The 19,007-nt window shown below is 38.8% G+C and overlaps 2 protein-coding genes and 1 long non-coding RNA gene across 3 annotated transcripts in view; 2 read left to right on the top strand and 1 right to left on the bottom strand.

Annotated features, from left to right (window-relative positions):
• Nucleotide 1: 1 nt before the first annotated feature.
• slc9a8 (solute carrier family 9 member 8) lies at nucleotides 2-12,856 on the bottom strand. The gene is made up of 16 exons (XM_077724954.1): nucleotides 12,358-12,856; nucleotides 11,702-11,880; nucleotides 10,696-10,776; nucleotides 9,736-9,794; nucleotides 5,339-5,422; nucleotides 5,096-5,197; nucleotides 4,896-4,930; nucleotides 4,182-4,325; nucleotides 3,400-3,541; nucleotides 3,201-3,306; nucleotides 3,004-3,120; nucleotides 2,835-2,917; nucleotides 2,644-2,755; nucleotides 1,988-2,208; nucleotides 1,303-1,449; nucleotides 2-872 (listed from the first exon to the last, which is right to left on the bottom strand). Exons 1-16 carry the CDS (start codon nucleotides 12,603-12,605, stop codon nucleotides 759-761), a joined length of 1,974 nt encoding a protein of 657 aa, XP_077581080.1. The 5' UTR covers nucleotides 12,606-12,856; the 3' UTR covers nucleotides 2-758.
• Nucleotides 1,015-2,230, top strand: LOC144202041 (uncharacterized). Its single transcript, XR_013327451.1, has 2 exons — nucleotides 1,015-1,661; nucleotides 1,895-2,230. It is a non-coding gene; the product is annotated as an uncharacterized LOC144202041 (long non-coding RNA).
• A 322-nt stretch (nucleotides 12,857-13,178) lies between the features above and the next one.
• Nucleotides 13,179-19,007, top strand: part of b4galt5 (UDP-Gal:betaGlcNAc beta 1,4- galactosyltransferase, polypeptide 5) — a 29,481-nt gene continuing 23,652 nt past the window's right edge. The window contains exon 1 of the mRNA XM_077716767.1: nucleotides 13,179-14,539. Within this exon, the coding sequence (XP_077572893.1) occupies nucleotides 14,434-14,539 (106 nt within the window). The 5' untranslated portion in view covers nucleotides 13,179-14,433. The remainder of the gene's footprint in view (nucleotides 14,540-19,007) is intronic.

Genomic DNA, 19,007 nt, shown 5'->3' with positions numbered 1-19,007 from the left:
ATAATTTATCTAATGTTTTTATTCCCAAATTGCTTGAAGCAAACGTATAAAACCATTTAAAACCACATAAAAAGAAAAAAAAAGGAATTCATTGGCGCCAACTTTGATTAGAGATTCACATTTAAATCTCCCAAAGTCACAATTCCAGTTTGTATTTAAGCACAGCGTGACGATGGGAACCTTGCCTAGTGATACAAATAAACATAATACATCTCATCTGGGAAAATACACATACTACATTATAGCAAATTAATAAATATGTAGGGATTATTTGTTTATTTTACTATGTCTCTTTTTCCAAAGAGCTGGCAGACACATAGTGGCACTTACAAAATTTTATTTGATTAATCAAAAGTGCAAATCAAGTAAAAGATGTGGAAAAAAATATAGATAAATAGATTACAAAGTGACAAGATTTCACATTCACCTGACACAAAATCCACTTTCGATTAACCAGTGAGTATAAAATGAAAGTGTGCTCTTGTTTCTTTACATTCAGAGTCACATTGGTGGAAAATTCTCCCAAAGGTCTGTCCACCAACAATTATCTGGACACTGAAGACAATTTGGCATTCAAGTAAGGAAAAATCCTTTTCACAGAAATATTCTTGCCTCCAAGTGATCTCTAGTGCAGTTTTTTTTTGTTGCAAAACAAAACAAAACCACCAGTAGATATAGCACATGCGTAAACACAAGGGCAAAAAAAATGAAGTGCATGTGACAGCCTTTTCCGACTCGCGCCGTAAAATATGTGCATTTTACAAAAGTTCTGCTTCATCGTCTTCATTCTCTGAACCCGAGGGGCCCTGACGGACTTCTTCATACCACTTGTTTGTTAGTGTCTTCATCTGGATCCTTCCATGCATCAAGTCCTTTTGAATACATGTTACAAATTAGCACGTCATTTGCATGTCGAAAAAAAAAAATCTTAACTCTTTCAGTGCCATTGCCAATGATTGAAGTCCAATCATGTCTTTTTTTCAAACTACCCCACTACCATTGAACATCTTTACATGATAAAATAATAGTGCAATACAATTAAAATCTAGAGATCTGAGAGCTAACCAAAATGAATATTGTGCAGAATGCCCAAGTGTTCCATTACCAATAAATAAAATATATCTTAATGAGACCAGTATTACTTTTTCACTGTCACTTCTTCTTATGTGTACACTCGGGCTCAAAGAAATCCATCAATAATCCCTACGCCGAGTACTTTAATTGGCTTAAAGGATCGCTGGCAAAGTGATAAAACAGTATCCCGTGTGACAGAGGATATCTGGCTCTCTCGTCATCTCTTACCTCCTGAGTTAGCCTCCGGGTGAAGAACGGGTTAAGATACTTAGCATCAAGCCACATGAAGCCCTTCAGATCCCGTCTTTGGTATATGTGAGCCTCATACTCCTCCTCTGTCAGCTCTGATAGATGCTCCGACTCAACAGTATTTCCCTAGTGGCAGCGAGAAGAGGGGAAAGGGACCAGAGCAGGGGCTGTTAGATAAATAGAAAGAAGCTAGGCAGACTAGGTGGCCAGAGGGGGGAAAACTGATGAAAGGAAGATGGTAGTGTCATAAGAAAAAGAAATGAAAAAGGCAGAAACTGATGATTACACACCATATCAGTGAATGGGAAAGAAGATGGTACAAATGGAGATTTTTAAAGGTAAGGAAAAATGTGAGTATGTTCACGTTAGAACAACATTCAATATGAAGACGCAGCACAGGAAAAATATAAGCTATACACAAACTACATCAATGACTTGAAACAGTTACATTACAGGAAGTTGATTCATTAACAATGTAAGGCTTTATATGTGATGCAACTGTATGATTCACTATAATGAGTAGTGCATTGTTTTAATCTCTCGCCCTGCACAATCTCTTTTCCCTAACCAGATGAAGCAGATAGTCTGATGGCACAAGATGAAGAGAATCCCACACACGTGTATCAATGCAGTGTGTGTGTGTGTGTGCATAAATGTAGGTTACCATTTTCTCTGTCTTGCTCAGATTGATGTCCTTTTTGTTTTTTCGCCGTGACTGGCTATCTTCAATGTCCATGATGCGGATGAGTGGCATTGTTCCGCCCCCGAGGAGAAGGATAGTAAAGAGAACGATGATGATGGTGGTGGTGCCAATAAGTTGCCTCTTCTCAATGGGCTCCAGGCCAAGATGTAGACTCAAAGCATAGGGAATAGCGCCTCTCAATCCTTTTAAACCAATCACAAAGTGCATTTTGTTTTTAACTTGTTCTCCAATAACTACATTAGTTAAAGGATTTTAACATTAAAGTAGGAAAACTATGCACAAAAAGAGAAGTAGCAAACGCTTCTCAGTGTAGACAAAAAAAAACACTATCTGTGGCTGGCCAGCAACAACTTATTTCTGCAACGGATTTTAGACTTGTGATACAGTTCATATAAAGGCTGGCTGTATCAGCCCCAGTTCCCACGTGACCTATAGACTCAATGGTTTCAAGCCTGGTTACAAATCTTCAAAGGCCTTCATAAGAAAAGAAGCTGTATCTGATATGAATACACAATGACAGGCGGTGGCCTAATTTGTGCACTTCAAGTTGTTCTCCGCACTATAAAATAACATCCCCCTATTCATTTGAAAACAAATGTTGACTTGTCTCATCTCACCGCTAAACCACATGATGAACATCATCTTGGGTGTGATCTTGTGGTCTCGGCAGAAATTGAGCAAAAAAGACAAGGGGAAGATGTTGATTGCACGGCCCAGAAGAACCAGGACCTAGAAAACAGCAAATCGTCAGTCTCTTAATACTAGCATAAACCACCACCACAAATGTCAAGATTAGAAAACCACTCACGATGCACCAAATAACAAAAGATATTTCAAACTTGTGAGGGAAGCTGAAAATGGATAAACCAAGAAAGGCAAACACGCACGTCTCTGAGGAGAGAAAGAAAACAATGTTAATGACCCTAACAGTGATTAGTGACGGAGAAATGATGGCTATTTTGTGGGAGTTAACTGACCACACATAAAGGCCACTGTGCGTAGCGTCTGTTGCATCAGGATCTGGGTTACAGGAGACAAGTTGTGATGGGTGTAATGAGACATTACGATTCCCGCAAACAGGATGGACATAATTCCTGTGGATAGAGAGTGGCCAAGGTCCACATGGGGGTATTATAGCAAACACATTGTCAATCGACCTTCAATGTGGACTTACCAGACAGTTTAATACCCTCTGCCAGGCCATAGGGAAGGTATGCAAAGATAATCATCATGCCGAATTCCAGTGAGGGAGTCTTTCTCAAGTCAAAATGTTTTAGGAACTGGGGTGTGAGTTAAGGAAGCTCAACGATATGTCTTGAAAATGAATGTTCACGTTGCCAGCTTAAAGAAATACACCCACATTATTTGGATACAAGAGCAGAGATGAGTCCTGTGAGGGTCCCCAAGGCAGCTGAACCAAAGAACATTTGGAGGAAATAACCCACTGCTTGTAAAAATGTCTCCCAGCCTGTTACCCTGTTTGTGTCTGAGCGCGAAAAGAAACCCTCTGCAGTGCTGCAAAGGCAAGAGACAAAACAAATTCAGGGCGAGCACTAGCAATACTTTCCAATGACAGTAGAGGGCAGTCACACTCCATTTCGAATCGAAAACGGTGCTTTTGGATTGCAGAAGATATAAATCCCAAATCATCTTGAATTAGCAAATCAACTGCATTATGTCAGGGTTTAAGTAATGGCTTACTGGAACTGGTTGAATTTAGTAGATATAAACACAGATAAAAGCCTACTTCTTACTCAATTCAAATACTGTAAAGCTTTCAAATACAACAAGGCAATGATGATTACGACCTGCTAAGGTTAGTGTTAAGCAATTAAAATGTTACTCTAATTAGAACACAAGTAAACAGAACTTGATGATATTTTAGTCTTACTAATCTTGTTTATATGTGTGCATGTTCACTTTAATGGGAAAAATATTGTCACCAACTTTCGACATAGAGAAATACAGCAACAAATATTCTACAATATGAAAACGGATGTCTTATTTCACATGCAACTGTATAACTTTGGTAATAACTTTGTCTGAGCCTTTTGTTTTTACAGTTCGATAGCTGGAAAAGTATTTTACATTACGCATAAGCGAATAGTGTGTCAAAGATTCAAAAAAAGATCTGTGGGAGAAAAAAGGGTCTTACTTTGTGAGGACGATAGAGACAGCGTCATTAAGGATGCTCTCACCGAACACCAACATGTTCAGGACCGGGTCTACATTGAGTGCATTAAAGATGGCTATGGTAGCAACAGGGTCCACAGCGGAGATGAGTGAGCCAAATGCGAAACTAAAGAAAGAAAAGGTCATTTTAGCCACATAGCTTCATTGACTAAATAACCTGCATCCAAAAAAATGAATACTCCTAAAAAATTGATATAAATTTATGAAAGGAATCTGAGTGGCGGTTTTAAAGAAAAGCATATGGATAGAACTAGTCTAAACACTTGTTTCCATCGATACCTGTGCTTAAAACCCCAATCTAATGCAATTCTGTGTTTCACTCTACACAGAACCAATTCTCGTATATATTTATCCCAGAATGGATTCAGAGTGAAAAAGAGTTGACACTGCACTTTAGTTGTGCTAAAAAAATCTAACAAGAATGTCTCCACCACTTTGTTGCCTTAGTTTATTTATTTTACATCTCTGTTTATAATTGGACTCAAATCCTCACAGTGAGCCACTGCCACTCCAAAAATGCACACCTGTCCCATATGAGTTTGACTTCAGTACCTACCTATATAAGACCCAAGTATACCAAGAAAAACAAATACTAATTCATATCAAGTATTAAATCAAATGAACTGGGAAGAAAAGTAATTAAGACATGGAAATGTTAAAAATGGAAAAGTCTCACCTATCTGTCATGGTCATCTTGTAGATCACATCTGCCTGAGGGGGGAGCAAAAATTGCAACACAGAGAAGGAAAAGGATCATCATCTATACAACATGAAGGACAATGATCATCACTGTGAGCAAAGTATACTGAGGAAATACATCACAATTATGAAACATCCTCGTGTTCAATGAGTAATCACAGCCTCATAACATCTTACCTGACCAAGGAAGTAAATGCCTCCTCCAACTATGAAGGCCGAGATAGCGGTTCCAATCACAGCAAAAAGGGTGATGGAACCAATGTTCTGGAAGAAGTTACCCTAAACACAAAAAGAGGTACATTTTTTTTCAAGTATCCCTATAATTGGCATAAAAGGCAATGCACAATATATAATTAACCAAGTCAATTAAGTATAGCGTTTACATTACTTAAACACAGTCCTTTTTCTATTGTATAGTACCTTATGTAAAGAGTATCCTGATTCAAAAATAATAGGTGGCAGGAGCAAAAGGAAGAACATATTGGGTCGGAACATTTCCTCCTCCTATTTAAACACAAAAAGAAGAAAGATCAGAATCAATCAAGGAAGACTGGGTGATCTTGCAAAAAAAAACAGAACTTTTTTTCCAATTCTTCCTATCTTGTTATAGTCAAACTTGCTTTTATGATCTATGAAATATGCAATGTTGGATTGCCAAAGCTAATCTCAATTTTCTTTTTTTGATCAACTAGCCTAATGTCAAGTTATAAAACCAAGTGCAACAGTTAAACTTTTAGTGACAAAGTAAACACAATTACAGGGTTACCCAATGACCAAAATCAATCACTTTAGAGAAATTGAACATGCAGGAGCGTAATCAAACGAAACAATTTTAGGAAGTCAGTTCAGTTCACTTTACTGGTTTAGTTCCGAACATTTGTCTGCACAAACACACACCAGTATTTCCAAACACACAGTAATTTTTCCAAATGAAGGTTTTGCCTCAAATCAATCCACGCAATGAAACTCATGCTTCTTGTTTATACTAAATCCACCACAAATATTTCCTAAATCACTGGACTCGTAGTAATGATCTTCAACCGAGTGTATATTTGGCAGCAAACAGGGCGACAGGAAGGAAGAAGCCAAGCTTGAATTGCAACGAACAGTCCTTTATCTGATAGAGCATGCATGTTAGGATGTTGGTTCTGGATGATGAGCGCACACACACACACACACAAAGGCACGCACACCAACCCCACACACGCAGCCTTGAACACACCACAGTGAATGCCTATTCATTCATGCATGCATTCGAACAGGAACCACAGACTCAAACACACATGCTGTAAAGAGACAAATTCTCCCTAAAGAATAATCCACACACATAGACCCCCACACAAAAACCCAATTTTCAGATCTTAACTTTTTTATTATTTAGAATGAAACCATTGATTGTCATATCCCAGCTAAATGGGCCAGCCTCCTAGGTCAAGCGTAGGCATGATGTGCCGATGCATTTCTCTCTGCTTGTCAGTGAGCCTGCACACGATAAATCATGTGTTCTTGCATGAACAAGTTTACCGTATTGGCACAATGAACACAGAAGCGTATACAAACTGGAAAGGCACTGTAATGTTCATGCATCATTCGACCATGCATTAAATTCACTTAAGGTGGGTGTACTGTGAAAAGAAGCTGTAAATTGAGCAAGGAGCAGCTGACCAATAAACAGAACATCCATAAATTCCTTTTAGTCCAAAGTTCAACTCAATAAATTGCATGCATTAGGAGCAAAAGAAAGAACAATCTATTTATGGGTGGTGGCTGTCCGGACATTCTTATCAGTTTTCTGTCAGAAAGATCGAAAAGCGCCACTCCATATTTAGTCCATCTAGTCAACAATCTCGTCCTTTGTGTTTAGGCAGCGGTCTCAACAGCTTGTTCGAGCTACCGTGCCCTAATGACCCCACGAGCAGATGGAGGAGAACACAGTCTACAGTCATCCGCTCCAGGCAGAGGCACCAGTGAAAAACGGATGGAAAGCTGATGCTTTTTGCTGAAGGTAACCAATAACTCTAGTTTTTGTTAGCTAAGTGAAACACACATACTATGTCATAATTGTAAGGGAAAATATATATATATTTTTTTTTCCAAAATGATACATTTTCAGACATCCCAAGTTCCAAAAACTAATTCCTGGGAGTTTACCATATAAGTTTACCCTCGTTCACCAAGTCGAAAAACTGACCCCCACCCTGCCCCAAATATACACACTTAAGACTTAATTTTGCCAACTTTTAATGTAAATTATAAAGAATGTAATAAGTGATGAATATTTTTATTAACACATTAATTAAGAGGTACTTTTTATTTATTGACTTGCATTTTTATTTACAGAAATAAAATGCAGTTGATGGCACATTAAACAAAGCCTAACTCAACATGTTTTCAAAACATTAAGTTCACCATGGGCAATGCTGAAGTCAACAGTTTCACACAGTGTACTTTGTCAGTCATTATTCTTAACCTGAACTAGCTAGACAAGGGTATTTTTTAGTACATTCTGCTTTAAAGGGAGTTTTGGAATTTTATTTCTTACTGGAGGATTTTTCTCTTGAACTGCCCTGACTGAGACGGAGCAATCTAATTGAAGTACTAGGCCATTTGACACATGATGCACGTGTTATTTTGCCTGCCCGCTCTCACTCGCATTGTCCCTATATAGACAAATTGGTCGCCTCAAATCACGTTTGGAGGATATAGTGACCTCACCCAGCCATCCTAGTCTTTTTATTCTTTGCCCTTTCTGAACAGAGCAGAGAACTGTTAACTATTATGATATGATCCCGACGACATCGGCTGTCAGATCACACTCTTTGTAGCAGTAGACAATTATTGGGCCAGCTCTGGTCGTCTAGCGTGCACTCATCCTTTCCTTTCCAAGACACGCTACGACTTCATGACGCCATATCTTGTAATCTGACACTCTGACTGTCGGGAACGACCAACAAATCCTACAGTCTGACTCAGACATTAAGCAGTCAGGCAGGTTCAAATTAGAGAATGGAAATCTAATAAGTTATTCAGTATTTCATGAGAATGAAATTGCCTTTTGTTTATTTGTTCATGTATTACTTTATTTTGGCACCTGATCCAAACCCCCTCCATAAAAAAAATGGGGAGATGAGTAGTGAGTGAGTGAAAAATATTTTTTCAAGACAGGCGTTGAGCACTTTGATTCCAGGACAAAAATAGTGGGCGCGCTGGTTTGGCAAGCACTTTGTATGCTCTCATCTTGAAATACAGTTTGCAGAATTGGCTTTTATAAACGTAAGGCTGTAAAAAGAAATCTTATTGTGGCGCTATTTGCCAAAGCAGGATGTATTTGCGTAAACAGGAGGGCAAAAGAACACGGTGTGGGCACCACTGCACAACATTTTCCTAGACATAAAAGGTATACGTGAATTAGTTTGAACTAGATTTGTCTGACCCAAAAAAAATCTGCATTGTGTAAAACTGATGCAAAGTGCGTTCGTGTAATTTAATGTATGTTACATTCAAATGTAACAACTGCTGCTAGAGTTACTGGTCATTTTTTAGTTTTTTCCAAACCATAATGCGATTGAATGTAATCACAATTAAAACAAAATATTTCTGTTTCACAATTTACTTGACTGTTGGTAATGGTAGGGAGACAATTGTTAAGAGGTTTGTGGGAAAGTGAAACGGAAGCACTTTGTGGTAAGTAGTCATGTGAGGATTTAACACATTTCTGTTCTTGTGGAAATATCTCACAATATTGTACGAATGCAGCTGTTACCATGCATTCTAGTTAAGAGCCCTCACTATTTCCTCTTTCTTTTTCTCACAGTGACTTAGCCCAAGCGCAACTGTTAGAAACCAACCTGAGAAGTTTGGGTTGCCTTGACACATTTGCATTGCAGCTACCGGTGGTGAAATTTCTAGGTAAGAGGTTTGGTTGTGAAGTGAAACAAAAGCAGATTGCGGTTGGAAGACAAAAGCCAAGCATGCAATGGCAATTGATAGATTAGTAACACGGGCCAATTTTGGAGCTAGTGTCTGAACCACCATTTATAAACAGAATTATGTAAAATAAATTGGATCAAGTGAACACAGTTTGTGTTGAGTACAAATATGGAACAAGGTCCGCTTTTTAAAATATTTTAACATTTGCTACAAAAAGAATGTAATGTGAAATAGTTTGACTGACAGCATGATTAGGTAGGATAGGTACATCCTGTTATTTAAGGCTTTCTCTAAAGCATACGTGTCGAAGAAAATGTACATGTAAAATAACCTGGGTACTTCAGTATTTACTGTGTTTAAAAAACTATGGAGTGGATCAAAATAAGTGATGTTGCTGCACAAAAAAAGACGTACGCCGTGGTAACACTTTTAGAGGTTCAGAACACAGGATCCCGAGGAGGGAATGTGCTCTTGGGGCTCATATTACTGAGGTCAATGACTACATAGAAAGCCGAGGGGCCCAAGGTAGGACAAAAACAAAACAATGAATCCCTGTGTATACAAAATACACCTGCCCCCTCCCCTCTGTTAAATGCATTTCTCTCTGGTTCATTCATTCATTCCCTCTTTTACCCAATGGCGAAGAATGAGGAATGTTAATTGAAAGCTGCAAGCTCTAGAAGAACAACAAGAGGGGATACAGTCAGAGCTCCAAGAGTTTGAATGCGCGCCAAACAGTGCGAGCGGGTCAAACAAGGGGAGAGTTATGATTCCTGAAAAACATGCAGGCTAGGGAAAAAAGGACCAAAAAGTCAGGAGAGGAAAAAACATGTAAATGAAAACACATACAGATACAAAACCAAATAAAAAAAAATGTCATGCTGTACCTTCCAGTTGGCCAGTTCCTGGAACTCAATGATCTTAATAAATCCTCCCATCAGAATCCCTACATGGAAGAGAGACATGAAAACAAAAATAATAAGAGAAAAGTGGCTTTTTATTTGAACATGTGCTTGCAGGCACGACTACAATGTTTATTTAACTCTATAACGTTTTTACAAAGGATATGCCTTTTTGCAAGTACTAGTGACACACACATTAAGTACATTAAGTCTGACGACAAAAACATTGACAAGAAACTAGGGAAAAAAAACCTGACTGCAACTTTGGAATCATCATACCAATTTTTGTTATACATAATGAGCATAAAACTGACTCTGGTTCTCATTACAAACTATGGGAGACACAAAGACACTAAAAGGGTGAGAAAAAAAGAGGAAGATATCAGCCTAGCCAAAAGTGTAAGCATCAAACTAGAGTTAAAAGCAGGTTTGATGAATGAGGATGGTGTGAAGGAAGGCAGACAATACGTGGATGGTAAAGCAGAGATAAGGACGGAAAAGTAGTGTCTGCTTGATTTGTTAGCACATTGTTATCTCCACTTGGCAGAATCCTGCTGTAAACATGCCGACGTCGCAATGCAATCAGGGAATGGGGTATGTGAGGAAATGACTTTTGCGGTCAAGACATGTGTGACAAAATATCAGGAAGTGCAACTTAATCTAAACTCTCAACTCAATACAATAGTTTAAAATAGGCCACTAGATTTTGAACTCGTGACTACCCAGATTTGACATCACATGATTCATTTTGCTATTGGGCATATTCTAAAAGATAGTTGCCGTATTTACTCGCATATAAGCCGCATTGTTTTATTTCCTCCTTCAGAAAGTAATTATTTGAATGAAAGGTTACATTAAGTCAAGACCGTTGTCACAATATACAAGGGCCATGGTGTCTGTTAGATGTAGATAAGGTGATACCAGTTACCAAAGAAGGAAACTCACCAAGGGACACAACAGCAACACTTTCCGGAAGAAAATGTAACTTGAACTTGATAAGCAGGTGAACCAAGATAATACAGATACCTGTAGTGACAAAGGAGAGCATAGATAACAGGATGACTCATGGCTTTATTGTCACCAGGTGAAAAAAATATTGAGTACAACACAAAACAAATATTTGTCGATTAGCCAATTGGTACCAGATATTTCCAAATCAAATACCATAGTAGCTTCTGGGGTATTACAAAATGGTGAATAATGAAAAATAAAGTTGTGAAGCCACAATAATAGCTAAAATTTACTCATACTGGAAGAAAACAAAATTGGTCAGCAGTTGCTTTCATAGAAATTAATCCTTAGAAGTGTTTCATGATCCAGCAGTATCTAAAATGACCACAAGAGGCTGTCTTCAAAATAGATCACTCCTCCTAAGTCCAACCACCATTATGATTTGTATGATTTGACCATAAAAATAAACCCGATTTGATTAATGGAGTGCCAATGAGGTAAGATATGATGTTACACTTAGCATATGGTCATTAGAACCACCTTCATGTATGTAGGATTTAGAATTTTATTATTTAAAGAACATTGATATCATGGGTTAAAATCTGAATTTTTAAACATTCACATAGAATTCGTCCTCTTTGCCCAACATGTGGGATGTGGTCAGCTAAATTTGGTCCAAACTATGGGGTTGATTGTGGGCAGAATAAAAATCCATTCATTCATTCTTCTTCCATACCTCGCATCCTCGAAAGGGTTACGGGGGTTGCTGGAGCCTAACCCAGCTGTCTTCGGGGCAAAAGGCACACTACACCCTAGACTGGTCGCCAGTTAGTCATAAGGCACACAGAGACAAAAACGACCATGCACACTCCAAATCATACCGCCACCAGCGGGAATTGAGCTCACACCTGCCTGCACTGAAGTCAGGCGAGTGAACTTCTATACCACGAGGCGGGTTACAATAGTAATGAATGAACACAATAAAAGGCAACCAACCTACCAATAACCAGAAGGCTAAAAAATATGGTCAAGCCATTGGACTGCTCTTCTTCTTGTGCCTGGACCCCCGTTTGAACTGGTAGAATGGCCTTGGGATTTGGCGGTGCCGCTGTTGTTGATTTGGTGGATAACGTGGACTGGATAGAAACATTACTGTGGTGCTTTGTGTTGTTAGTCTTGCTACAAGTGGAAGAAGAGCAAAAAGTGTACAATAGTCAGAACAGGGGTACTTTTTTTAGAACAAACAAAGAAAAAACGAATTTAAACTTAAGTATGAATTGGTCTCTTAGCCATTTTGGTTAGCAAGCATGCTGCTGAGGTAAATCGAGTGATGACTGTAAAACACGTGTATTGTTGTTGTTATTGTTGTTGTTGTTGTTGTAGATGTGCCTTGGTGCATGACAGTCATATGTTTGTAAATTATAAATCTCCAGCTCGTGTTTTAAGTTGCATTTATTTTTGTAACCTTTTATATATTAAATATTTATATTTTTACATCTCCAACCTAGTTTAATACATTTTTTTCCCCAGATGCATTGTTATAACGTCGATCCATTAATTTACCAACTGTCAGTGACAACGTGTTACTACCAACAGCATTTAAGCACAAGAAAAACAAGATCACAAACTTAGACAAATATAAATATCAGCTCTAACCTGACTGCCGCTATGTCTCCAGGTTGGTAGAGTAAATCACGTGAATCTTCAAATTCATTTTTGATCAATACAATATGGTTTTCCAAAGGAGGATAATCCTTCCGAACAGTGTCCGACCCTCCGTCATCTTTCTCAATCCCTTCCAAACTATCTCCCTTCTCAGTTCGCTCTGACACACACGGGTAAAGGAACAAAACGAAAAATAAGAATACAACGTAAAACCTAGGGATTGTCATTATTGTCAACATTAGATTATACAAGAAAACCTATATTTGCCCTGAGAAATGACTAGTAAATCCATGTCAATAGCGCCATGTATATTTTCGTGGGAGAATTTCAGTTCCGGTATCATGGCTGTTGGGAATTGTAGTTTTTACATTTTAAAAGGAAGCGCAACTAATGCGGTATGATCTTGTCTCATTTGCTTAAAGTTTTTAAAATGCACGGTTACATTTGTATATACATGCATTCTAAACAAAAATAAAGTAATGTGTTTAAAATAAAGACTATGTTGCTGCCATTTTGTCCGGGACAGACTCAATTTCCCACAATCTGTTGTAACGTGTTCCTTTTACAAGGAAAAAATGATACCACACAAACTTCCTTTTATTTTATATGCATAAAAATAGCAAATAAAGAGGGGAGATTATGCAAACGTTGAGGTGTTGTTTTTTGTTCACACACTCCCCCATAAAAACGTAATAATGTTTTTTATGATCACATAGGGAGCATACATCATAAACTCTTTCAGTGCCGGTAACGATGACAACCGTCCAATCATGTGCGTCTTTTCGTCATTTTACTGTGAATTTAAATTACTAGTTTTCAGCAGTATATGGGTCCCATTCATTCATTCATATTCCATACTGCTCATCCTCGAAAGGGTTGCGGGGGTTGCTGGAGCCTAACCCAACTGTCTTGGGGCAAAAGGCAGGCAGACTAGACCAGGGACTGGTCGCCAGGCAGTCGTAGGACACAGAGAGAGACAGACAACCACTCACCCTACCAAGGAATAGGAATCGAACCCAGAGTCTCCACACCAAAGTCGGGCGGAAGAACCACTTCTTCACCAAGCTGCAGTATAAGTCCCATTCATTGGAATTTGGACGGCTAGGAGAGAATGGTCGCGGTCAGATCTCCCAGTTTAAATAGATTGTAGATCAACCTTCATCAATAGCAGCCTTAAGAAGACCTTATGATCAAGAAATTGGGATATATATGTGTGTGTAAAATATTGAAATATCCACATTTACTTTATTGGTGAAACAGTATTCCCAGGGTAAGAGCCATGCCATTTTCCAGCTGATATAATTAATTGATGCACACACGAAAAAAAACGTTTCTATTGAAACAGTTGTATTTTTTTATTTCCAATTTTGCCTCATGGTGATGACGAAAACAAAGGAGAATCAGCAGACTGTTCGATCTAACGGTGCGAATTGGCAGCCTCTATCGGCTAAGTGCGGGATAGCGCTGAAGGCACGTTGCAGTGTTGTTCGGCGTCTACGCCCACCGAGGTGCCGCTGATCATTTTCCTTAGCGAAAAGCTTATACGTAGTGGGGCAAGAAGGCAGGCGGGTAGGCAGGCAGGCAGGCAAGCAAGCAGGCAGCAAGGCTGGGAGGGAAAGCTCACGAACGGCCGAGTTCCATCAGCCAAGCAAACGGAGACAAACGATGGACCCTAAGTGAAAACAAGGCCGCCGGGTTGCCTCGCTCTTGTCACCGCCGAAGCCGAAACCAGCGGTTAATGCCGTGCGCCTATCTATGTGGGTGGGTGAACGTGTGCGCCTTTTTTTATGATTTTCAAATCGGACTTTAGTCACCAATAGAGCTGAAACCACCCCTGCCAGGAATGGAATTCGTATGACTGGACTGATTACCGGAAGCTCCTCTCCAGTTGTCCACCTGCCGAGGAAATCGACGCCCCGCCGCAGAGATCGACGTCGCCACGCACGGAACGTTTTCAAGCCTTCCACTATCCAAAATCTTTCCATACCTGGATACATCCGAACCGCTGTGTCTGCCCTGCTCAGATAACGCAAAACGTGCCACCTTGTGCTTTCTGCTGCCTGTATAATGCCGACACATTTGCGATTCCGGAGAAGGTCATACCTTGGGCTATTATTCCTCTTCTCGCTTTCAACCTCGGCACTGTATTTCATCTACTCAGCACCTGGTATCGGTAAGTCCAATTTAATGATTTTTTTTTCTCTCAACACGATTAGGATTTTTATTAGTCGTTATCTCGTGGTGGGAGATCTGCTGTGGTTAAGTCATGTGTGACTGCCATTGGGAGCGGAGACATGCGGCTGGCTGGCTGGACTGAGCCTTCATCAGCTCCCTGTCTTGGTCATGATGATACCCGACTGGATGGGACGCGATCCCATTAGGATGATTGTAGCTGTCCCTAAGGGGGTGTGCCAATTTAGGACTTCCATTGATATATTTATGTATTGTGGTCATGCAATGTTTTCAGTTATACAGGAATACCCTGACATAGGAATGCCCTGACATACGAGGAATTTGAGAAAAATTCCGAGCAAATATTTGCCTTGAGATACGAGACAAATTTTGAGATACGAGCATACAAGACAGCCACGAGAGGCTGCTTATGATTTCCGCGCACATTTCTCGCCGCATCTCCCTCGTGCAAAGGTCTCTACGAACACTGGGCGGAGCGTTGCATTTTTCCAAAGGGTCCAAAGCAAGGCGTATGATGACAATCGATATAAAGTATGAAATAATCAAAAAAACATTAGTTTACGTGTGACTGACCTGGCTCACTAATACGTATAGAGAAGCAGCAAGTTTGCCTCGAAAGCCAAGGTGGAACACATTGACCTCTTTGCCTTGGTTATTGCACAAGAAGGTTTAAATTTAGTGTAACGTAAGATTAAAACTTTTTAAGTGTGTGTATAGGAATCTAATTTCATTTAAGTTAAATTTAAAGTTTATGATATGTTACGAGCGGATCCGTCAAGTCTCTTTCCCTCTCTCTCCCTCTCTCTCTCATTCTGTCTCTCGCTCGCTACCATCGGTGAACTCCCCATTGTATCAAATAATGCCCAATTTTATTATTAAACATCATAACCACCAGTTATGTTAATCTGTTAGTAGATGCTTAATTACAACCAATAAGTGTTTTTCCATTGTAATATTTTGTTTTTTTTCCAGAGGATGGGAACAAATTAAATTGTATTCAGATCATTTCTATGGGAAACGTTGTTTTGAGATATGAGTAAATCAACATAAGAGCTCAGTCCCACAACGTATTAAGCTCGTATCTCAAGGTATGACTGACTGTGTGTATTTTGTTCCTTTTCATTCTATATTATCTCATAATGTAAACCTGTGTAGTGCAATTTTGAGCTTAGAAATGATGTATGGACATGAAAGAGTGGTCATGGTATCAGGACACGAGAGAGTGGTCATGTGACCAACACAAAGGGCTATTGGAGAGGACAGACTTTTTTTTTAGACTTGTAACAATTGAAAAAGGACGCGTGCAACAATTTGGTTAAGGCTAAGCAGCTCTTAATTCAAGTCAGAAAGCACACACAGTAAGAAAATTGTAGTTGTTGTCTATTTGTTTATAAGAGATTCCTTTGTTGTAATTCTTTTGTTGTAAATCACAATATTGCGCTGTAATATTTTTCGTTTCAGTTTTTCACGGTGTTGTCGTTGTTTGATACTTGGAAGAAATAAAAACATCACTTGTCATACATAAGTCGATGCGTAGTTTAATTCTAACCAGGAGAAAAGCGATAGGGGCAGCTAAAATGATGGTCATACATGAATAGGGACACGAAAGAAAGAAATGCCCTATTGTGGTCATATTGATACCGTAACTACAGGATCGTGTTAGAAGGCCTAACTACTATGATTGCACAGCTCAAAATGCTTCTGGATTGGACTGGTAGGCCCATCTGAATAGTCCAGTTCCACCATGAGTGGTTTCCTCAAATGCCAAGTGTGACCGACTGCTTATTGCTCTATGAAAGGTTAGACTGTGAGTCATGGGTCTAAATGACATTTCTCACTCTTGATTTCAAAACTGGGATTATAGACAGTCAAGTGATTTTTTTTACCAATTCCCTCTTTCCCTGCCAGGAAGTCACGTGTGTGTGTGTGTGTGTGTGTGTGTGTGTGTGTGTGTGTGTGTGTATAATTCTACTTTTGGCGTTTCACTCTTTTGATCACATGTTTCATATTTATGAAGCACCTGTGTGATCCGTGGCCCTTCAAACAACTGCATCTAATCTCCTGTCTTATCTGAGAGCGTGGTCCAGCACTATAGTTGATGGGGGCAATCTTGGTTGCCATCTTAAAGATCATTAACCATGCTATGAGCATGCACAAGCCTACTCAATCTTAACTCATTGCCTGCAACAGATGGACAAGGGTTGCTTTGAAAATTAGCTATTTTTGCATTGACTACAAAGTAACTTTGTCAAAATGTCACTTACTATAGTCAAGAAAAATAAGTCAACCAACATTGAATGGACTACAAAGTAAATTTGGCAAAATGTCACTTACAACAAGTCAACCAACTTTTAACTGCTTTGATGGCTAAAGTATTATTTCTAGTGTTGTCCGCTAAACATGGAGTTAACAAAACTCTCCTTGGATGCTGCTAATTTTTTAACCCGCGATAAATTATGGTTCTTCCACCCCCTGTGGTTTGGACTTGGACAGCCACATCTTTGCTCTAATTATATCAAGCCTTTTATAGCCTAACAGTGCACAGAGCTGTGACATTTCTGATTTGGAGGTACTATTCACCAATTAATATAATCATAATAATATCCTTCAGTAAATTAATTCAATAATTCATCTTCTGTACTGCGTTAATGGTTTTTTGTTATTCTCCAAAATATTGCGGGCAACACTAATACTACAAGGATGCACAATATCGTACTGCAGACTGCAATTGCAGCTATGGCCCACATGTGTTTTTATATATGTATTTGTGTATATGTATAAGTGGACTAGGAATATTATCACTGATCAATAGCACTGCAACATAATAATTAAATGCCAGCCATCTCTGTTGAAATGGGTTTCATGTCTATCACAGTCACTTGCAGTGAATGAGTTAGTTGACGGCTGGTCTAGCTGGTCAAAATTCATTGGACATCTACTGCCGCCAATAGCACTGAAACATTTTTCAATTTCAGCAATCTCAGTTAAAATTGATTTAAGTATAAGCGGCTCGGATAATGAATGAATGGTTGCTGTATATGGTATTGAATGCGTTTATAGACATATGCATAGTATAACACATTGGCAAGCTTAGACTTTCACCTGCTTTCACAAAGTAGCAGTAAAAAAAAACACAATGTACATTCGAGTAGAGCCTTTAACAATTTCCTGCTTGTGTCAGCGTTGGTCAGATATCCTGTTGTGGTGGCTGAATAGGCACTCTTGCTAAAGCTGAGCTGTTTTAGTTGGATGGCATTCATCTAAATAAAAAAACTGGTCATAAAATTTTAAAAAATGCAGATTTGATCCACACAAACTCACAGAATATGCAGCATATGGATGCCAGAATATCCTACTGCAGTATTAAAATATGTCAATATTGTTGTGGGCTTGCTTCAGAATAAAATGATGGGTCATTGTTTCTTATGTAAAATGCGGCTATGGGTTGGCTACATACAACGTAGAAAGAGAGTTGTGACTCTGATTTCGCCGCTTTAAGGTATTTCTAAGGGATTGAGATTGGCTGTTGTGACATTTCATGCTGAAAATAGATAAAATCACATAAACACTACTCACAAATACAGATAAGTGTATGCATCACAAAGGGCCTTTAGTATATTTTAAAGAATTGACAATTTAAGAGGCAGTAACTGAAATCAGTTTATCCTTGGACATACCTTCCCAATTAACAGTCAACTTGAAAATGGAGAATTTGAAAAACTCTATATAAATACACCATGCACATACAAATAATGCTCAACATAATGTAGAAAGGGTTGAAAATGAAACAGACTTAGCTATTCAATAAAATTATCTCCAAATATACCTGACAGCCATCCATTGAAATGAATAACGCTTGTCCTCACCGAAGTCATGTTTGGAAATATTCAGGCTCCATAACCTTGAAGTATCCTGTAGTAAAACTATACAATGGGTCCTTATGGGAGTGTCGCAAGCCACTACATTGTTCTGGCTATTTACCTAGACATGTCCATATCTTTATGAATTCTGTCCACTTACCTTTTCAAGTATAAGATCACCTGATCAGACATGTAAACCTTATCAGTTGTGAGCGCTTTACAAGATATCCATTGATGATTGGCTGACAGGCATAGGCATTAGGGACTTCTTTCTTTAATCAAGCTAATGGATCATAAAAAAGCAGGACACACCCACATTTTTATTCCATTAATATACTGTTTATTTTATATACTATGTAAATACTTTATATTCTGTCAAATTAGTAAGCAAACTGTTTCTCACTGGACAGTTTAATAGCTGGTACACTAGTATGATTGTCAGCTGCAATACTAGTGTTTTGGAGATACAGTATGTCAGTGTAGACTGTAGACTGGATGAATTAGGATAGATGATAATGATAATATATATTGAGAATTTTTAAGCATGTCTGCATGTTGTATTAGTAGAAATTCATCTAATCATAATAA

Source organism: Stigmatopora nigra, chromosome 1 (assembly GCF_051989575.1).
Source record: "Stigmatopora nigra isolate UIUO_SnigA chromosome 1, RoL_Snig_1.1, whole genome shotgun sequence".
In the NCBI taxonomy this organism is placed as follows: domain Eukaryota; kingdom Metazoa; phylum Chordata; class Actinopteri; order Syngnathiformes; family Syngnathidae; genus Stigmatopora; species Stigmatopora nigra.
Note: the sequence above shows the minus strand (reverse complement) of the source record. Positions and strands in the feature narration are given on the sequence as shown.

Bases quoted from the DNA above. Each gene is read 5' to 3' on its own strand.
- slc9a8 (XM_077724954.1), bottom strand. From the start codon at position 12,605: ATGTTGACAATAATGACAATCCCTAGGTTTTACGTTGTATTCTTATTT. The intron at 4,326-4,895 runs GTGAGACTTTTC...TTCTTTCTTTAG, and splicing joins AAGATGACCATGACAGATAG to TTTCGCATTTGGCTCACTCA. The intron at 2,756-2,834 runs GTGAGTGGTTTT...GCTGTTTTCTAG, and splicing joins CTTTTGTTATTTGGTGCATC to GTCCTGGTTCTTCTGGGCCG.